General features: G+C 41.4%; 1 protein-coding gene across 4 annotated transcripts in view; it reads left to right on the top strand.

The window, feature by feature from the left end:
• Ptch1 (patched 1) overlaps positions 1–17,983 on the top strand; it is a 69,821-nt gene that overhangs the window by 13,772 nt on the left and 38,066 nt on the right. For all 4 annotated transcript variants that reach the window (XM_048331072.1, XM_048331059.1, XM_048331052.1 and 1 more), the window contains exons 3-5: positions 13,762–13,951; positions 17,215–17,284; positions 17,403–17,494. In XM_048331072.1, the coding sequence (XP_048187029.1) occupies positions 13,762–13,951; positions 17,215–17,284; positions 17,403–17,494 (352 nt within the window). The remainder of the gene's footprint in view (positions 1–13,761; positions 13,952–17,214; positions 17,285–17,402; positions 17,495–17,983) is intronic.

Genomic DNA, 17,983 nt, shown 5'->3' with positions numbered 1-17,983 from the left:
AAATTTGAAAGTCCTATGTTTGATTTGACTTTGCATGCTTTAACAGGCTAGGAAAATGTGGCTTTATTGAGATAGTTTGAATGTGGACCATTGTAGTCTAGCTAACTACTACACACACCCACACACCCACACACCCACACACCTGAGTAGGTAACGAGAGCTTTTCAATTCTGTTAAAATGTTCCTTATATTATTTGTCTTTGAGGAAACTCGGTTATGTGTGAGATAGATTAAATTATTCACAAATGTCCAGAGTGTAGCTTATTTGTCAACGGACTAATGAAGTTTGGTTTAAAAAAAATAGGGGAATGATGATGTTGTGGACATCTGTTTATCACAGAAACACAGGATGGCGCTGCATGGTGGAGAAGAGACTGGCTATCATTTTAAGATAGAAACATTCAGGACATGTTTTCTGTGCCCACTGTGCATCAGATAATGCCCAAAATACTACAAATGCTGTTGAAAAGTAACAGACCTTGCCCTGGGGGGAGCCCCCACCCAGCAGGCACACATACTCAAAAGTGTGTGGTTAACATGCAGGACCACAGTACCAAGAAGGCTGGGAAATCAGGGATCCCTTCCAGGAGACCTTGAGCTAGTCATAGGGGCTGGAGACTCTGAGATGAAATACATTCCAGGCAGAAGGAACAGCATCAGCAAAGGCCAAGAGTGTGGCTTTTTGGACCTAACCTCCCTTGGAGTTGGAGGGGCCAGGGCTGCCATTTCCTCCTGCCACCTGTTCTTTGCCTGTCACATGATTGTGCTAGTATATTTCTGGCCTCTGCTGCTGTTGTTGTGGTCCCATTAGTGCCTTCACCTGAATCTCAAGGCACAAAGGGAACTGACTTTACTGATTGGTTGATAATGATTGGTTTATCTCTTGGAGATTTTTTTTTTTCCCTAAAAGCTTGCCGCCTCCCTGTCCTCCTTTTCTGCAAAGGGTGATACCCTTGAAATGAATCCATATTGCCTCGGTGTTCAGTTGTTAAGAGTTCTGTGAAGGCCAGCACCCAGGGAGAAAGATGAGAACACTGGGCTTCTGGTGTTCTTGAATTGGTCTTGGACACTTCATTATAGGAGACAATTGGGACTCACCATTCTTTCAGTTCTATAGCCTTGGTATGGGTGACATCTTGGGTGGGATATCCCTACTGGTGAGATGCTGCTTAGTGCCTGCACTCTGGAGAATAGTTAGCAGCATCCTTGGCCTCTGCACACTGGAGCTAGCATCATGCTCGTCCATGTGTCAATCAGACTGTTTCCATTCAGTATCAGATGCCTCTGCTGAATCTGGTGTAAAGTACAACTCACCTCAACTGAGAACCACTGGTCTAGATGACAAATAGTTCTGATAAATAGAAGACAGGTGCTGTACAGGTAAATGGGGGAGTTAGGGACTGTGAAGGTATGGCCATTAAATGCAGAGGGTTTGTGGTCTTTTTTTGTTAAGGTCAATCTCACAAAGCAACTTTGTATTTATTCATCTCAAGAACTCATTTCATTTTGTGCTACTAATTTAAATTCCTTATTTTTCTTGGAATGGCATTTGGTATCAAATTAAAACACACACATATACAGAAAGAAGAAAAAGACCATGGGGGGGGGGAAACAAGAACAAAATGTTCCGTGTTTTCATTTTTGGGAAGGAGGTGTAACTCTTTTTGCACCTTGTTGCACTGCAGCTACCATGCATGGGGCTTTTGGCATGACAGAGACTTTATAGTAGCTTAATATGAGCAGTCAGGCTGAAAACACAACTCCCCTTAGAACCCATCTTTTCAGTCTCATTTTCCTCCAGAGAGTTGTATCACAGGCCACTTTTTCCAAGGTACCCTTATGGAGCAGAACTAAGGGAAGCAAAAAGGGACAGGACATTCTGTCAGCAGGGCAGAATGGACTCCTCCCCCTTTCACTGCCTTACTGAAGTTGTCACCTGGTTTCTGCTCACTGGGGTTGTCAGTTTGGGGGCTTTTCACAAAGGACAGAGATACTGAAAAATGCAACTTCCTTCTGTTTCCTGGACTCCTATGCAGTTGTGAAAACAATGAACCGTGTTTAATTAGATAGGTCTCTTAGATTCAAATTGTGGGTGCATACCAGCAGTGTAAGCAGTTGTAGTTTTCTTTACATAGTTGCAAAATGAAAGCCCAACAGTAATGGCTTTAAAAATATTCTTAGCCCTGGGTGCCTTCTACACACAGTGCAGTATCTTCTATGCTGCCTGCCATTCTTGACCTGTCCTGACCCATGGGAGCCAGGTGGGGCCACTGGGAATTTCAGATAGCTCTACCGCCACTTGGAGGTTCCAGAAGATGACAGCTTCCAGATGTATGAGCTGCCTGATCCGTTTGTTTAGATTATGGGCCACAGCTGATGCAGAGATTAATGCTGGCTGGACAAGCTATGGGAGATTTGTCTGGCTTCCACAATGCCATGTTTATATTTCATTTGGACTTCTCCTTCAAAGCTGACCTGTCTGTGACCCCTGGAACCTTGTCCACGCCGGGTGAGCTGGAACTTGTCCGTCTTTGCTTTACTCAACTTATTGGGGGGGTGAAGGGGCTCATAATTCTGCAGAGAAAGGGGCTTCCCATGTGGCTGCCTCCCACCTAGTCCATGCCAGCTGTCTGCCTGACACTGAACCCCACAGGGTATGCTATTTTGCTCAGGGAGATGTGTTTGGTATTAAAAGTTATTCTGACTCCTAAAACTGGGACTATTTTTAAATTACTTTAAAGGAAACTGCACTTCACAGAAGCCATTTTGCAACCAAAGAGAAAAGTGTTTTTTAACTCTTGGCACCATTTTGACATTCTTGAGGAAAAGAGGCCAAGGGGACACTGAGGCAGTATCCCCCCCCCCCCAAAAAAAAAACCTCCACATACCTGCATAATTCCATTTTTGTTTTCTGTGTCTACTACTTTGACTTCCTGAATTTCTTCTGGTTCCCTCCTTTTCCGTTCTGTCCATGTCCTCTTCTGCTATCCTTCCACTCACCCACCTACTCCTAAGCCAGCTCAGTCATTTCCTCCCACATGGAGCTCTGGAGTTACTAGAGTGAGATCTGAAAAAGTCTGAAGTCTGGCTAATCACAAACTGACAAGAGGGAATTAGAAAACTATTATTTCAAACCAGTTGTGGGAGACACTGTATGGGGAGTTGCCATTTGCTTCCTTGGAGTTGAGGGTTGGTTCCAAGGCCATGCTCATCCAATGGGTCCTTGCCAGCAAAAGATGTGCGTCTCCTGTGGAAGATCGCTGGCATGACTCTAGACTTTTGAGGTACTTTTAGACTTCATAGACAACTTCTTTCAACGTGTAGCAAAATATCAAATAGTGCACATGAAATATAGAAGTTGGTCCTCTCGCCCTCCTAAGCCTCTGAGTGAAACATAGACCATTAATATTCCCACCCAGACACCCCTCCTCAGCCCCTCCATAGAGGGAAGCTCATGCCAAAGCCAGTGGGAACATGAAGTTTGGATAGAAATGGAAGAGGACTGATCTCTTTATCCAAATTTTGGCCGACTCCGTATCCTTAGATTTCCATCCTCATGAGAGGTCTTGGTTGACATCCCAGAGAGCAAAGGATTTTTGCTGGAGCAGGCACTTCTGCCTGGTCAGAAGGAGGAAGCTCCTTGGAATCTTCTCAGTAGGAACATTCTTTGAACACACAGATATGATCAGGGTCATCAAAATAGAAATACTGCTAGTACTTGTTCTTTGCTGCCAATCTGAATTTGAGTGTCTTATGATAATACTTAGCTACATTTTTCCCTCCCTCTTAAATTGGATTGAGGATTTTTTTCCCCTTTACACCACTGCTTTATCTAATTGTTTCTACATGTTTTCCTTTAGGGTTGAAATAATTAGCCTTTTCAATCAGTGGACTGCTGTCTGAGTTGTTTGGTGTCCAGAAAGCTATAGTCCATCTTTTGCCTCTTCAGGAGTGACTTTGACAGCTATGTTTAGAATTTAGGGCGTAGTTATCATGTGTTAGGGAAAATGTATCTTTGTGTTGCCAGGTACTTGTTAGTGAATGACAGATTTGTTGTTGGAGAGATGTATAATTTGGAGGCAGGATCTTATTTCTAAATACAGAAACCCAGGTACAAATTGGTCCAAATAGTCCATAGGGCAACTGGCTATGAAGGTGAGGCCAGTTATCACAGCACCAGTTTTATTTATTATTGTTAGATAAATAAAAAGAAGCCATAGATATACTCACTTTAGCAAGATAGTTTGCAGTTATTGATGAAACCTGTACAGAAGTAAGCAGAATGAGCTGGAAACAGGCTTTGTTTAGTCAGTATGCATGTCTGTCCCCCCTCCCCCCTTAAATCATTGCTTAAGGGCTTTTGGCCCCTAGCTCAGGAATCCTGCCCAAAATGCCAGATGTATTACACAGTGGTGTATTGCAATGTAAACACTGCTGTGTGCCATGAGGCAGGGTGGTCCATCTCCTATTTAAGAAAAGCAAGAGATTGAGAGGGGAAGAGAAAGTCAGACTCATTGGTGTACAGCAAATGCAGTGGTACTTGGTGTGTTTTAAGTGGCACAGCTAGATTTGGAACTACTACAGAACCCAGATACATTAGTTCTTTGGGATGGCAAAGAACAATGATTTGAGTCTGGAGGCCAAAGACAGCAACATGTGGCTTGGATGATGTCTCACTGAGTCAGATAAATTTGTAAAAGTGTCCTACAGGGACTGGGGATGTAGCTCGATGATAGAGTATTTCCCTAACGTGCCCTAAGCCCAGGTTCAAGTCCCAGCATTGCTGGGGAAAAAAAGTTGAGCAGAATGAGAGTAGGGAATGAATTGGAGGAAAGCTGTGGTCATCTCAGCAGCATCCTTTAGTTACTATGTTCATCATCCTTGTCATCTGCTCTTGGTTAAATTGAAAGGTAAGGGGAAGCCAAGCAGGCCACACTGCTTTCTTCCTGACCTCTTACCATGTCAGAGAAAGCATGCTGGGTTGGTTCACCTTGCGGGTGTAAACCATGATTTCTCACATGGCTGCTCTGGTGTTTTGTAGCACTGGGGGTAACTCAGGCTATGGTCAAAATAAGTGGCTTTCCACTTTGTTCCTGCTTCCTGGATGGAAGTAAGAAGTCTACTAATGACCATCATTTAGAGATGAGAAAGTCACTGGCCCTTGGGGCTATCCTGCAGTCCAGTTACTCTCCATGAATGCTGCAAACAGTTGGAAGAAGTTGAATACCTCATCATTACCTATACATCACATAGCCTGTATTCTGCAGGACACTTGGCTTTTAAAATGAATATGAACATATTGTTAGTTAAGAACAAATCAGATTTGAGGAACTGTTAAAATAACCACACTAATTTTATCTTAGTTCAAGAAACTCATTCTATAGAGTGATGTGAGAAAACTGCTTTAAGAAATGACAAAAAAAAACCCAAAACCCGCAAATTTTGAGATCAAGGAAAAATGTATGCTTTTTGACTCCCTATTCCATCCCCCACCACTTTAGCCTCCTTTTTTTTAATCATCCTATCTTCCCCACCCCCACTCCCTGATTTCCTTTGCTCCTTTAAGTGGGAAACCAGAAACCTTCACAAAATAGAATTAACGATCACACACAACCAGCTCTCTAGGCATGAGCATAATAAGAAAGTTATTCCTAATTGCCTGAGAGATTATTTTTCTTTTTACCTGATGCACATTGTTGTTCATAAGTTAAAATGATAAATGTGATGCTTTTAATCCATACATAATTTAAAGGGGAAATTACACATATTGAATATCCCACATAATCACAAACAAATTTGCAATTTGAGAGAATTGGCATTAAAGCTACATACCTATTAACTTCTCTTTCTAGAGATTTTGGGAATAGGATGACCCTTTTTTTCCTTTTTACTTTTCTTTCTCTTCCTCCTCCTCCTCTTCTTCTTCTTCATCTTCTTTTTTTTAAATAGGCTACAGTTTCACATGGCTCCCAAAAGAAATCTCTCTCCCTTTTTGTTTCCCACACCAATTGATTTATCATTTTGCTTGCAAGCAGATCCAGAATGTTAGGGCAAGAACACACTCACTTTTTTCTCGTAACTTTTTTGTTGCGGACCGAAACCAGTTGACTTGAATAAATTTTTCTGAGGCCTGAATGTAGCCAGCAACGTGGAAAAATCTTGCCATTCAGGGCCGTCTGAATGTACATTTCAGCCACACAGTAAGCTGCATTGGTAAGCACTGGACTGCTAAATACAACCATTTTTCGCAGCAGCGAGTTAGACAGGTGATTAGCATAATTAGCACCGAGAAGCTATACATATGGTAATGCTGAGTGTGTAAATGCCAGCTGCGGTGTAAAATTTATGTCAGGGGTCGGCAGGGCTGTGCGAAAGTATTGTGCTCCAGCTGCAGGTCAGGGCCGCCAAAGCTTACCTCCTTTTCTCTTGTTGGTGAATACGCCAAACAGAAGAGAAAGACAGAAATATAACAGATACTGCTTTGATGGAACAGCCCAGTGCTGTGCAAGAGGGACTGTTCTATCAAACACACACATTTGCACACACACTTACACACACTTGCAGAAATCCCTTTACTTTCTCTCCAACGTGTATTTACTTCCTGCAGGGTCCACATGAGCGGGGGCCTGGGAATAGGGGTGAGTATGGGTAGGTGAGTGGACCAAATGATTTCCTCAGAGGAAAAGTTGCAGTCACTGGAGTTTTACAGGGAATTAAGGTTTTTTGTTTGTTTGTTTTTCTCCCTGTCCTCTTGCCCCTGTGCCATTCCCTCCATTTCTTTTCTACTTACATTGTTTTCCTCATATTAAAGGGGGCGGGGGGAACATTCCTACTGGATAGACAGTGTTTGACCTATAGAAGAAACGGGACTTTTGAACATACTATAAGCCTTCATCAATGGTGTTCTTCTCAAACTGCTGACTGGTTTTGGACAACCCCCTGTGCAAACTACTTCCTCTCTATCCACCAGCACTGTCCGATCCACCAAATTCCTTACAGGTTAAAAAAAGATCACATAGATTTATTGTTTGAAAGGAGAATCTTGACTAGATTGTGTGCTTTGAAATGCCCGATAGGGGAATTTATTACTATGATGTATGCTGTATGTTTGTATGGTTTTTTTTTTTTTTTGCCACTTCCTCCCCCACCTCCCTTGTTTTGGGACTGTAAGAAGTGGTGGTGTTGACAGAATATAGTTCACACCATGCTGACCCGGTGATGAAACTTCCTCGTGGCACCAGGGGGTCCTTATGTACTGGCCCCTAATCCAGCTAATCCTGATGGCAACAAAATCATGAAAGTGGCCCCCAGTGATGCTCGTCTCCCTGCACAGATGCAGAGGGGAAGAACTGTGCAGGGAGATAAAATGTGGTGCTTCCTGGAGGCCAGGGAGCCTGCATGCAAGGGTGGATACCTGCATTGTCTTCCCCCCAGTGCTTGCTCCAGTAGGCCAATGAAAAGAGACCCAGGCTGGATAATGGCATGAAGACTGCTCAGAGGTGATGTCAGCTCACAGGAGCTGGGAGAAGGGAAGTAGGGTTAATGTTATGCAACAGCCTGAATGCTGTGAGGAAGAGCCCGCCCAGAAAACACTTGTGGTTTTGTTGTTGTTGGTTACTTCCTGTTTTTATTTTTGAAATGAAGGGATACATTAGGGCTCCACTAAGAATTTAGAACTTGATTTTTTTTTTTTAATTTATGTTCTTGGATTTTGGTACTTGGTGGAATATTGAACCTCCCTGGGTGTGCTCACTTCCTGCAGAATTCTGGGATGTGGCTTGAAGCATTTGAACATTCAGGTGAGACCTTGGTAGAACCTGGAACAGTTTGCAACTTGAAAAGGATGCAGTGACAAATAGAAGACGTTTCTGGATGTGTCCTTCCTGAAGCCAGGAACGTTCTTTTGCTTGTCTTAGGTGTGGCATACACAGCCTCTCCAGCAAGTGACCATAGCTTTTGGGAGCTGGTGACAAACAGCAGGGTTAGCTCGTGCAGAGTGCTGGGATGACCTGATTGCATCCGACAGGGTGAGCTGTGGGTTTCAGGGAAAGCCATTCAGATGAAACAGTCCCAGGCGAGGCTGCTAACAGATGGCACTACAAGCTGCTTGCTGGTCTGTGGGATGGGGGCTGGGAGGCACAGAGGCACTTGATGCCATGGGCGCATGCGCAGCATGGAAGTGCATGCCCACTACCTCTCCTGTGGTCTGGTTTCCTAGCTTTTTATTTCTTCTTTTCTTTTTGATTGTCATCTCACTGGGCTGTCCTCATGAGGACTGATACCCCTTGGGGTATTTGATTCCAGCATTTTCCCATGGCAGCACTCAAGGGCACATTTTCACAAGGAGAAAACACACCCAGAACCCTAAGCAGTAGTTGGCCCCTTATCAATTAAAGAGGTGGGTAGAAGACTTGACTAAACCTTGCAGACTGGATTTTCAGCCAATTGCCCAAATTACTGCCATCTTCATTTTTTTTCAATTTAGAAAATGAGCCAGTGCTAATAATTTTGAAATTACATGTTTTTAGAGATTCATACTTTTTTTTCTTTGTGCCCTCACAGTAACTAATCTTGCCATTGAAAGAAGGTCCTGAAACAACTAAAGGGGGAGAAAAATCTCTGTAGAGGCTGTTAGATAATTCATGGCATTAATCAAATGCAAATGCTATGCTTGCATATACACAGGCCCCCTTTTCCTAATTGGACTCTGAGTGGGTATTTTTCAGACTGAAAGGGTCATTTGTTTTGACTGATTGACTTTTTGAGGCTTTGGGGGGAATTAATATCTTGTACAGATGACTGCCTGTTCCCAGGACTCTGTACTAAGACCGTTTCATCTGTTTCTTCATGCAACACACTTTGCAATGTGTGCCGTGTTCCTGGTCTGCCTCTGTGCTCCACACATACAAGATGAGTGCACAAAGAGACTTGGCCTTCCTTCCATGGAATGTCATGGGAGAAAATGTTACTGTCTCCTGAGATCATGTTTATGTGGATCGTAATAAACTTGGCTTTGGAAAATCTTGCTAGGTGTGGTCTGGGGAGGAATAGATGAGCAAAACTTGATCAAGAAGATCTTGTGGTGCTTTGTGCATGCCTCTTATAAGCAACTGGTATAAGCTTTGAATTTCTGGAGCATGAGATGCAAAACTTACAAGTAAAAAAGCCAATCTCTTTATCCTCTGTAACATGCCCCCTTTGGAAACCAGAAGGAAAAATGAAAAATGGGGCCACGGTCCATGGGCTGTGTTGAAAAAAATTAATTTCTCAGTGACAGAAAACTCTTTCAGGTAATATGGTTATCCTTTACATAAATATACCTGTTTGGTTTTTCAATGCATCTAAAAAGCTCTAGCTATGATCATAATCAAATCTGATATATGGAATTTGGTGCTTCTTAACCACTTCCTCTACTGTACCCAGGTCCTTAACAACTATGCGACCAGCAGGGCTCATGATTAAAGGGTCAGTTATTAGCTATGCGATCCTGAGGTACTGTAACCCAAAGTACATTTTCCCCTCTGTAATGTAAGGGCCGTGACACATGTTCTGAAGACAATGAATAAATGAATGGACACCTGCTTAGCAACCAGGCCAAGGTCTTAGGGAAACTACACTCAAGTATCAGTTAACCCTCCTACCTTCCTGGGGGGCTAGTTCTTGGCATTTTCATCTGCATTTCACAGAGGTTTCTGAGGCCCAACTATATTAGTGCTGCCTCAGGTGGCAGCACCACAAGCCACGATCCTGTGATCCTCAGTGCAGTGCCCATCCAGTGCAGTTGGCCTCATCTTTTTGGAGGCACAGCAATCAGAACTTCTTTGTGTGTGCTGGTACTGGGATCTGAACCCAGGACCTCATATTCTCCTTCAGCTTTTCATTCCACTATTTGATCTTCACCTTCAGTCTGGTGTTTTTCTGGTAAATTGGAGATACGGCCTTTAAGATTTTTCTGTCCAGTCTAAGCTTTGAACCAAGATCTTCAGATCTCAGCCGCTTGAGTAGCTAGGATTACAGGCATGAGTCACCAGCACCCATTGGAAGAAGATGTTTTTGGTTTTTTTTTTTGCACTAAACTTGTTTTAAATTAAAATCTCTGATAAATCACTTTTACGTGTCTGCTTTTTTTTTCCCTTTTGGATCATAGAATTCTTTAATTACACATGTTCATTGAAGAAAAAAAGTAAAAATAGAGGTAAACCTCAAAGAGAAGCAGGTACATATTACCTGCAACCATAGCAATCCTGGTTATTAATATTGTTTTCTGAACCTATGTCTACATAACAAATACTGGATTTTATGGCCTATTCTGTTCCAGTAATTTGCGTCTACAATATTTCATGAATATTAAATTATTTAAGAAAAAGATAACTACTTCAATCTTGAAAATGGGAAAGACCAGATCAGAACTGTTATTTCAATTGTCTGAAATGGGTTTTGTGGAACTACCTAAGCAAAAAAATTTAACACCTGTGGATGATAAATAGGGAAGGACAGTAGTGAATAGCTTTGGTCTGTCATTCACCAGGATTTAGGATAGGCATTTGCTAGTAGGGTAGCTAGCAAAAACCAGGCAAGTCCATAAAATTCTGTCCAGAAAGGTTTCTGTTTCTTGTAGCGTCTCCAGGGCATCTTGGGTGAATACTGATGTAAGACCATATGAATGTTGTGCCGTTTATGACACAGGTATACTTGAGAAGGAGCTAAGTCTACCAGTGGAAGCAAAATGGATGACGTAATTATGGACTCCAGCCACACTTGACTCTCTCACAGAAAGCCAAACCTCAGGCTTGACAGTTGCTAGTTTCTGTACTAAAACACTGTCCCCCTACTCCCAGATATCCTGTCACCTAAAGTGTTACTCCCCTTTGAATCTTCCTGTCATCCTTTCCAAGGGAGTCTTCTTCCTTCCCTACCATCTAACATGGCATCACCAGCATCTTTGTTTCTTCCTTGGCATTTGTCATGCTGTAAGATTATCTTCCTGGGTTGTTTGAGCATTGCCCTTTTATGTCACTGTGAGCCTCTTGGAGCAAAGCAGAGGAGTATCTTATCCACTAAGCATTTCCACTGCTTACCCCATAATTCATGTTGTACGCACCCACGAGTGCAAAATGGATGGCAGCTAAACTTTATTATTGAATTATTTTTCAAAGACATCCATATTTAGCTAAACTGAAATACCAGGTGAAATATAGCCATATTATAAGTAAGAATAAACATACCATAGTCATAAATAGGATATAGCATCAGTGACTTAGGAAATTCAAAAAATTCAAGGTCTTACCTAGTTGCTCCCTTAACCAATTACTAGTAGAAGAGCAAATGTGCACCTTTATTGATATATGTGTTTATCTTAATACACATCATAAAAATATGATGAAACCCAGGAAGTATATTCTGTATCTTAAAAGTTACATCCTTTCTGAGGTGGAAAACCCACCAACCTTTGATCACGCAATTGATTCATTATGAGACTTTTCCGATGCAGTATAGTAAATGTCTTCCCCAACAATCTGACCCTTGTGTTTTTGTTCTGTTACCTTTGTGCACACTCACCTTTTGGGTCTTACATAGTTTTACATTGTTACAGGTGGCTGCTGGGCTGAGGCCAAGCTCAGGCTACAAATGGATACTCCTCTCTGGAACAGCACTTGTCACTGTAGTGGAAGGGAGTACCTGCTCTGTTAACTGCCTGTTGTTTTTTATCTCCCTAATTTTGAGTCACCTGAAATTGTAAGCTTCAATCAAATTAAAAGGAAGTGCAGCTTTCTCAGTTGTACTAAGGTTTGAGAGGCAAGAGGAAAGAGAAAGGATTTCTAGGTTTCAGGTGTTAGGTATGATGCTGCCCAGAGACAAAGGAAAGGGATTACGCAAAAGTTGGGAGGAGATCCTTAATGCATAGCTCTTGCTTTTTGGAAGTGACCTCTGAACGAAGAATTGGCTTTTTAACTTACTTTTAACAACTTCTTCACCCTAAGAGGGTGTGGGTTGGTTCCAACTCACTTCACTAGGTAATTGGTTGAAAGTTAGTGTTGTGATTCTTGCCATAATGGGTAGGACAATCTTCAAGCGGCTTTAGTGGGTTGCATGGTAAAGAACTATGGGTAGCATTTAAATGCATGCTCTGTTGTAAGTTGTTTCCTATGTTGCGTTTTGTTTTGTTGGGATGGAACCAGGGCCTTGGGCATGCTAGGCAAGCTCTCCACCTCTGAACAATATCCCCACCTCTATTATCTTTTTCCTAACTTAAAACATGGCTGCAAAGCCCTCAGCCATTCCCCTTGGCATTTTGTCAAAGTTGTCTGCACACTAGCCCTAATACTGTTTATGAACCAATTGGTGACATTTCTCCTCTGCACAGCACTTTAAACCTCACCTCAGAGTTTCACAGCAGCCTTGGCATCTTATTGAACCTGCACAGAGGGTCCTGCCAACCCTGATTCTGCACTAGTTTTCCTAATGAGGGCATTATTTGCTTTTTAGCCTGCCCTCTTGTTTATAAAATATGCCAAGAGAACTAAACGCCCCGCTGTTCCCAGTACTTATTTACTTGCCCAAACCAAATGTTTATGTCCTTGAATACTAAACTTGTAGAAAAAGGATTCTTCTTCGTGGGAAAGTTACAATCTCTTAAGTTCTTTCTAAACTATGGCTGGAGGTCTGTTTTTCTTTTCTTTTTAGAAACAATGCAACTCATCAGTGACTTTAGGAACTGTGCAGACCACCCTCCCATGTCCTGAGTGTATGTACACAGCAGAAAGGCAGGTCCTTTTTCTATAACTTCCTTTCCAAGAGGCCTCTCAGCATGGGTGAACGTGGCTTGGTTCAGAACCATAGCTGAATATAAGCTGGGGCCTAAGGATATGAAAAGGAGAGGAGAAAGAAGTTTGTCCAAACGCTTTCATGGTTTGGTCGCTTGTACCTCATCACCAGAGTGTCCAGCTTTTCCATCTTACTGGGGAGCCAGGTTGGTGTGGAGTGGCCCTTGTCAGTCTCAGCACCAGGTTCTGAATTACCTGGAAAGATTCCAGGTCACGGTCTGACATCCCTCGGGTGACTTAGAGCCTGGCACCTCTGTTTTCTGGGCTATGTGAGCTTGATTAAACCAAGTTCCAGGGACTGCCCAAGATGGCCCTGACCAATTATATGTTACTCCTCTTGTATGTATCTGACTTGAATCACATTATCTTCTGGCAAGTTGTGTGCCTGCCACCTTGCCTTGTTTCTTTTTCCACAGAGGAGAAACATTTCCTTGTTACCTTTGCCAAATTACTTAGGAGAAGAGTGTAAATTGAAGCCATTTATCTTGAAATGTGCTGCAAGGGCACATTGTTTATACAAGTGAAAGAAATTGTAACAGTTATTTGGTCTGGTCTGCCAGGGAAAGATGTCTCAAGTTGTCCTGCCCCTCCCCACTTAGACACAGGGTATATTACATGCACAAGGGACACATCTTTTTAAGTGTGTGTGCTTTGCGTGCACACGCATGCACACACACATATACACGCATATGACAGGCCATATAGCTAATGCACTTGAGTGTTTGTAAGTGTTAATCATTTGCAAAATTAATTTTGCCATTAATGGTGAGAAGGATGTTTCTCCTCTAACATGTTTTATGGCCAGTCCATTCATTGTGTGTGAGCTTATGTCAGTGCCTGAGATACCAGACAGTGTTAGTTTGGAGTGATTTTTTTGTTGTTGTTTGGTTGGGTTTTTTTGTTGGTCTCATTGAAGAAACTTTTTACTATTTGTCAGTTGGTGGACGAGTAAGTCGTGAATTAAATTATACTCGCCAGAAGATTGGAGAAGAGGCTATGTTCAATCCTCAACTCATGATACAGACCCCAAAAGAAGAAGGTGCTAATGTCCTGACCACAGAAGCTCTCCTACAACATCTGGACTCGGCGCTCCAGGCCAGCCGGGTCCACGTATACATGTACAACAGGTAAGACCTTCATTCACCTGCACAGGTAAAGGGCAGGGAGGAGGCTGATGTGGAGGTTCCTTTATGGAGGGACACATCCAGTGCAAGTGGGATATTCCTTATCAAAATGCTTGGGAACAGAAGTGTTACAAACAATTTTTGGCTTTTGTAATAATAGCAATACATATAATAAGATGTACTGGGGACTAGATTCAAAGTTGAACACAAAATTCATTTGTTTCAAGGACACCTTATTTAAAAAATAATTTTGTGAATGTTTTGCATCAAGAGTATTATTAGCCCATTGAAGATGTTGAATTTGCAGATTAGCCACCTGCATCTTCAGTATCTTCACTCTCCAGGTGAGTAAGATTCTGATATACTTGGGTGGCTGGATACATGAGTTATATTTCAATGCTTGAGATTTGTTTCAAGTTGAGCATTTTGTTAACATGATTAATTATCTTTGCTACTTAAGCTGTTTTTGGATAAATTGTGTTTTGAACTTCCTTTAGTCAACATAGCATCAATGCAGAGAAAAAAAGCAAGAAAGACAAAGGAAGATCTTAATTCTCTTTGTGTCCACAGCTAGTTTGAGTCACAAAATAAATATAGTGATTCAGCCTTTCTAGGAATTCTTGTTAGCAGGCTGAATAAAATGGAGTTTAACTGTGTAAAAGATGTGTAAAGATCAGAAGGGGGAGGCGGGGGGTAAAATGAGGGAGGAGGTAACAAGTTGAACAAGAAATGTACTCACTGCCTTACATATGAAACTGTAACCCCTCTGTACTTCACTTTGACAATAAAGGGGAAACAAACTTAAAAAAAAAAAAAAGATCAGAGAAGAGTTGAACAAAACCAGCAGTTGGCTTTTTTTGTTTGTTTGTTTTTGGTATCTGAACTGCCCGTCACTTCAGGATAGCAACAACACATCTGATCAATGGTTATAGGATAAGTGTTCAAAGTTTGCTGAGTGACTGTCTGAGGATTGCCATCACTAAACTCCATTTCTACAGTGGTCTTCCTCTAACCCTCATTGCTCTGCTAACCTTTCTTGGCATGTCTTAGTTGAAGGGTTGAGGAAATGGCAGCCTAGGCATATTTTTGAAAAGAAAACAGGAAGAACTAAGGAAGAGAATGAAATTAAGATTTGTGCTTGGCTGTGCACTAACTCCTACCTCCTATGGATTGACATGGAATGGACATGGGTCCATTCTAGCTTGAGACTGGACTCTGGGAATCACTGTCACTTGTACAGGTCATCACTAAACAACTTACGTTGGTGACATGAGCTTTCTTATCCGGTGGTTTCCTGAACAAGATTAGGTATGTGTATGAAAGCTTTGAAAATGCAAATGGGGCATTTCAGCACTCTTTCTAGCTAGCCTGCCCATCAGTTGCAATTTGGCAATATTTGCAAATGAAGGATCTTGGAAATGGTTGCCCAGAGCCACTAAACATGCCTTGCACACACATTCCTAATATGCTGGACTCCTGCTCTGAGGGAGCTGGTTATTTATTCACAGGCTTCAGGACAAGAGTCAAAGCTCTGTAAAATGAATTCTTAGCTTAAGATGGCCCTTGAGATTTTGTGCATCAGAATGAACTTCCTTCTTTTCCTTTGATATAACTGGAGTTTGAACTCCAAGTCTTGTGATTGATTGATAAATTGACACAATATCACTGAGTTACCCTTTCAGAACTGTTTTTTCCATGGTTGTTTTTAGGATGGGGTCTTGTTTCCTTCACAGGCATCCACCTGAGCTTACTTTTTATGTGCTTACTTTTATAGTTCTATCATTGCTGGGATTGCAGGCACATGCTACATTATCAGGCCTCCCTTCATAGAGGCAGTCTTGTGAAATTTTCTGCCCAGACTAGCCTGATTCCTACCCAGTTTGGCCTGGAACTGTAACCATTCCATTCTCAATCCCCCAAGTAACTGGGTTTACAGGCATGAGCCACTTGTGCCTGGCAGCACTGGAATGAACTTTATCAAACATATACATAGTTCTGTCTATACATTTTTTTAGTGAAAAAATTGATTATTTGTGCAGGTTCATATGATTTCAGACCTTTCTTCTGGCTCCAAGACAAGTGATTGTAACCCTTCTCAAACAAGCATAAATAATAGTTGATCAAGAAATAGACACTGACAATCTACTGTGTTGCTTACTCTATATTGATGTTGTACAGAATTAAAATTTGTATCTTTGTGCACACACATACATAAATACATGCACACATACACACATGCACAAGCCGGCAGGTGTGAGGGCAAAGGGGTCAGCTTTTAGAGAGAAAAATGGCATTTGTGTAGATAGGCATGACCCTCGCCAAGCATGGGCAATGTTACCACAGAGGTTCCAGGTGTCAGGAGCCAGTACTCTGGAGGAAGGGGTCATTTTCATCAGTGCTGGAAGGTGATATTTCAAAAGGGCTCTGAGAGACAGATGGGAAAATTCTGAAAGGAGGTCCAGGGAAAAGGGCAAAGTCCATTCCTTTAGATGCAGTCAGGCCTCCCATTGGAGACCAGTAAAAGAGAGGAGATTGGAGAGCCTTTCATTTTAATATTTTTCCCTTGGATTTCCCATCTTCACAGTTTCTAAGTAATTTCCTCTTATTTTTCAGGTTGGGCATTATCCACCTAATACATGCGTGGGCTTATTATATACCATTCTTCTAGACATGGCAAAACTTTGAATTAATCCTTGATCAGTGTATTTTATGTTACTTCTGTAAACAAGACTGGCAGTACAGTACACCTTAATTACCTGGAAGGTGTTTATAACATTCATGGTTAAAAGCAGGAAAGTTTGTTTCAGACACCACCCATGAATAAGAACATTATCTGCCAATAAAAAGGACAGCAATAACCCCTGCCCCAAATTTATGTCCATACATTATAATCCTCACTAATTTAGTTCCTACTTATTTTGAATTTGATAATTCAGCTGGGCTGCCTGAAGTTGTTTAATGTATGTAGAAAAGCAGATTAATGGTGTAAACAAGATTATTGGGAGAACACTTAAGAAAACAAGACTTTTCAAGTACTTTGGTAGCATTCATTTACATAAACACCCAACATGTTAATTACAATTGAGTATTATCTATTCATTAAAGCAAGCTTGCTGGGTCTGTACTTGGCAAATGCTCTGCTCGTTTTGACAGATGCTTAAAAGTGATCGAAATTGCTATTCTTTTCATATGTTCTCTTGTTCTGATTTTGTACTAATTTCCTTTATTAAATAAGAAAATCTTGCCTCTGCTTTTCATTCCAATAGGCAATGGAAATTGGAACATTTGTGTTACAAATCAGGAGAACTTATCACAGAAACAGGTTACATGGATCAGGTATATTTTCTTTTTAATTAAAAAAAATGCCTCAAATTCTCAAAAAACACCCGAGAAGTATGTTGTCAGCCTAATGCATGGCCTGTTTTGTGTTGTTTTTTTTTTATCACTTTGACAGATAATAGAATATCTTTACCCTTGTTTAATTATTACGCCTTTGGACTGCTTCTGGGAAGGGGCAAAGCTGCAGTCTGGGACAGCATACCTCCTGTAAGTACAATTGTGTCTTCTCATTTCTAAACTCTAGGACTCAGTGTTTCTGGTGTTGCTTATTATTATTTATTCCACTTCAGTTTTGGACAAGAAGTAAATCCATTGAAATTCCATCTGCATTTTTTTGAATGAATAGTGGGGGAGAAGAGGGGACTTCAGCAGAATGTTTCTCCTCTTTTCAAAAAAAAGTTCTGTAGGCATCATTAAATTTCATTCACTTTTACCAGTCTATTTATATGCAAATAAAATGCAAATTATTGCAGAGTGTGTGTGATTTTTTTTTAACTCTTTATAAAATGTTTGCAGTTATGCAGACCAGGCACTAAGACCTTCAGCTTACTTTACTGTTTTGGTTTTTTAAGAGGCGCATTGTTGGGTACATGTCAAAGTTAAATATTTAAAGTTAAGTTTGAGATCTTCCTGGGAAGTAAAGTATTAACCCTTCTTCAGATCACATTAATGACATTTAAAGGGAAATGCACTATC

Source organism: Perognathus longimembris, chromosome 1, assembly GCF_023159225.1.
Source record: "Perognathus longimembris pacificus isolate PPM17 chromosome 1, ASM2315922v1, whole genome shotgun sequence".
NCBI classification, from domain to species: Eukaryota; Metazoa; Chordata; class Mammalia; order Rodentia; family Heteromyidae; genus Perognathus; species Perognathus longimembris.
Note: the sequence above shows the minus strand (reverse complement) of the source record. Positions and strands in the feature narration are given on the sequence as shown.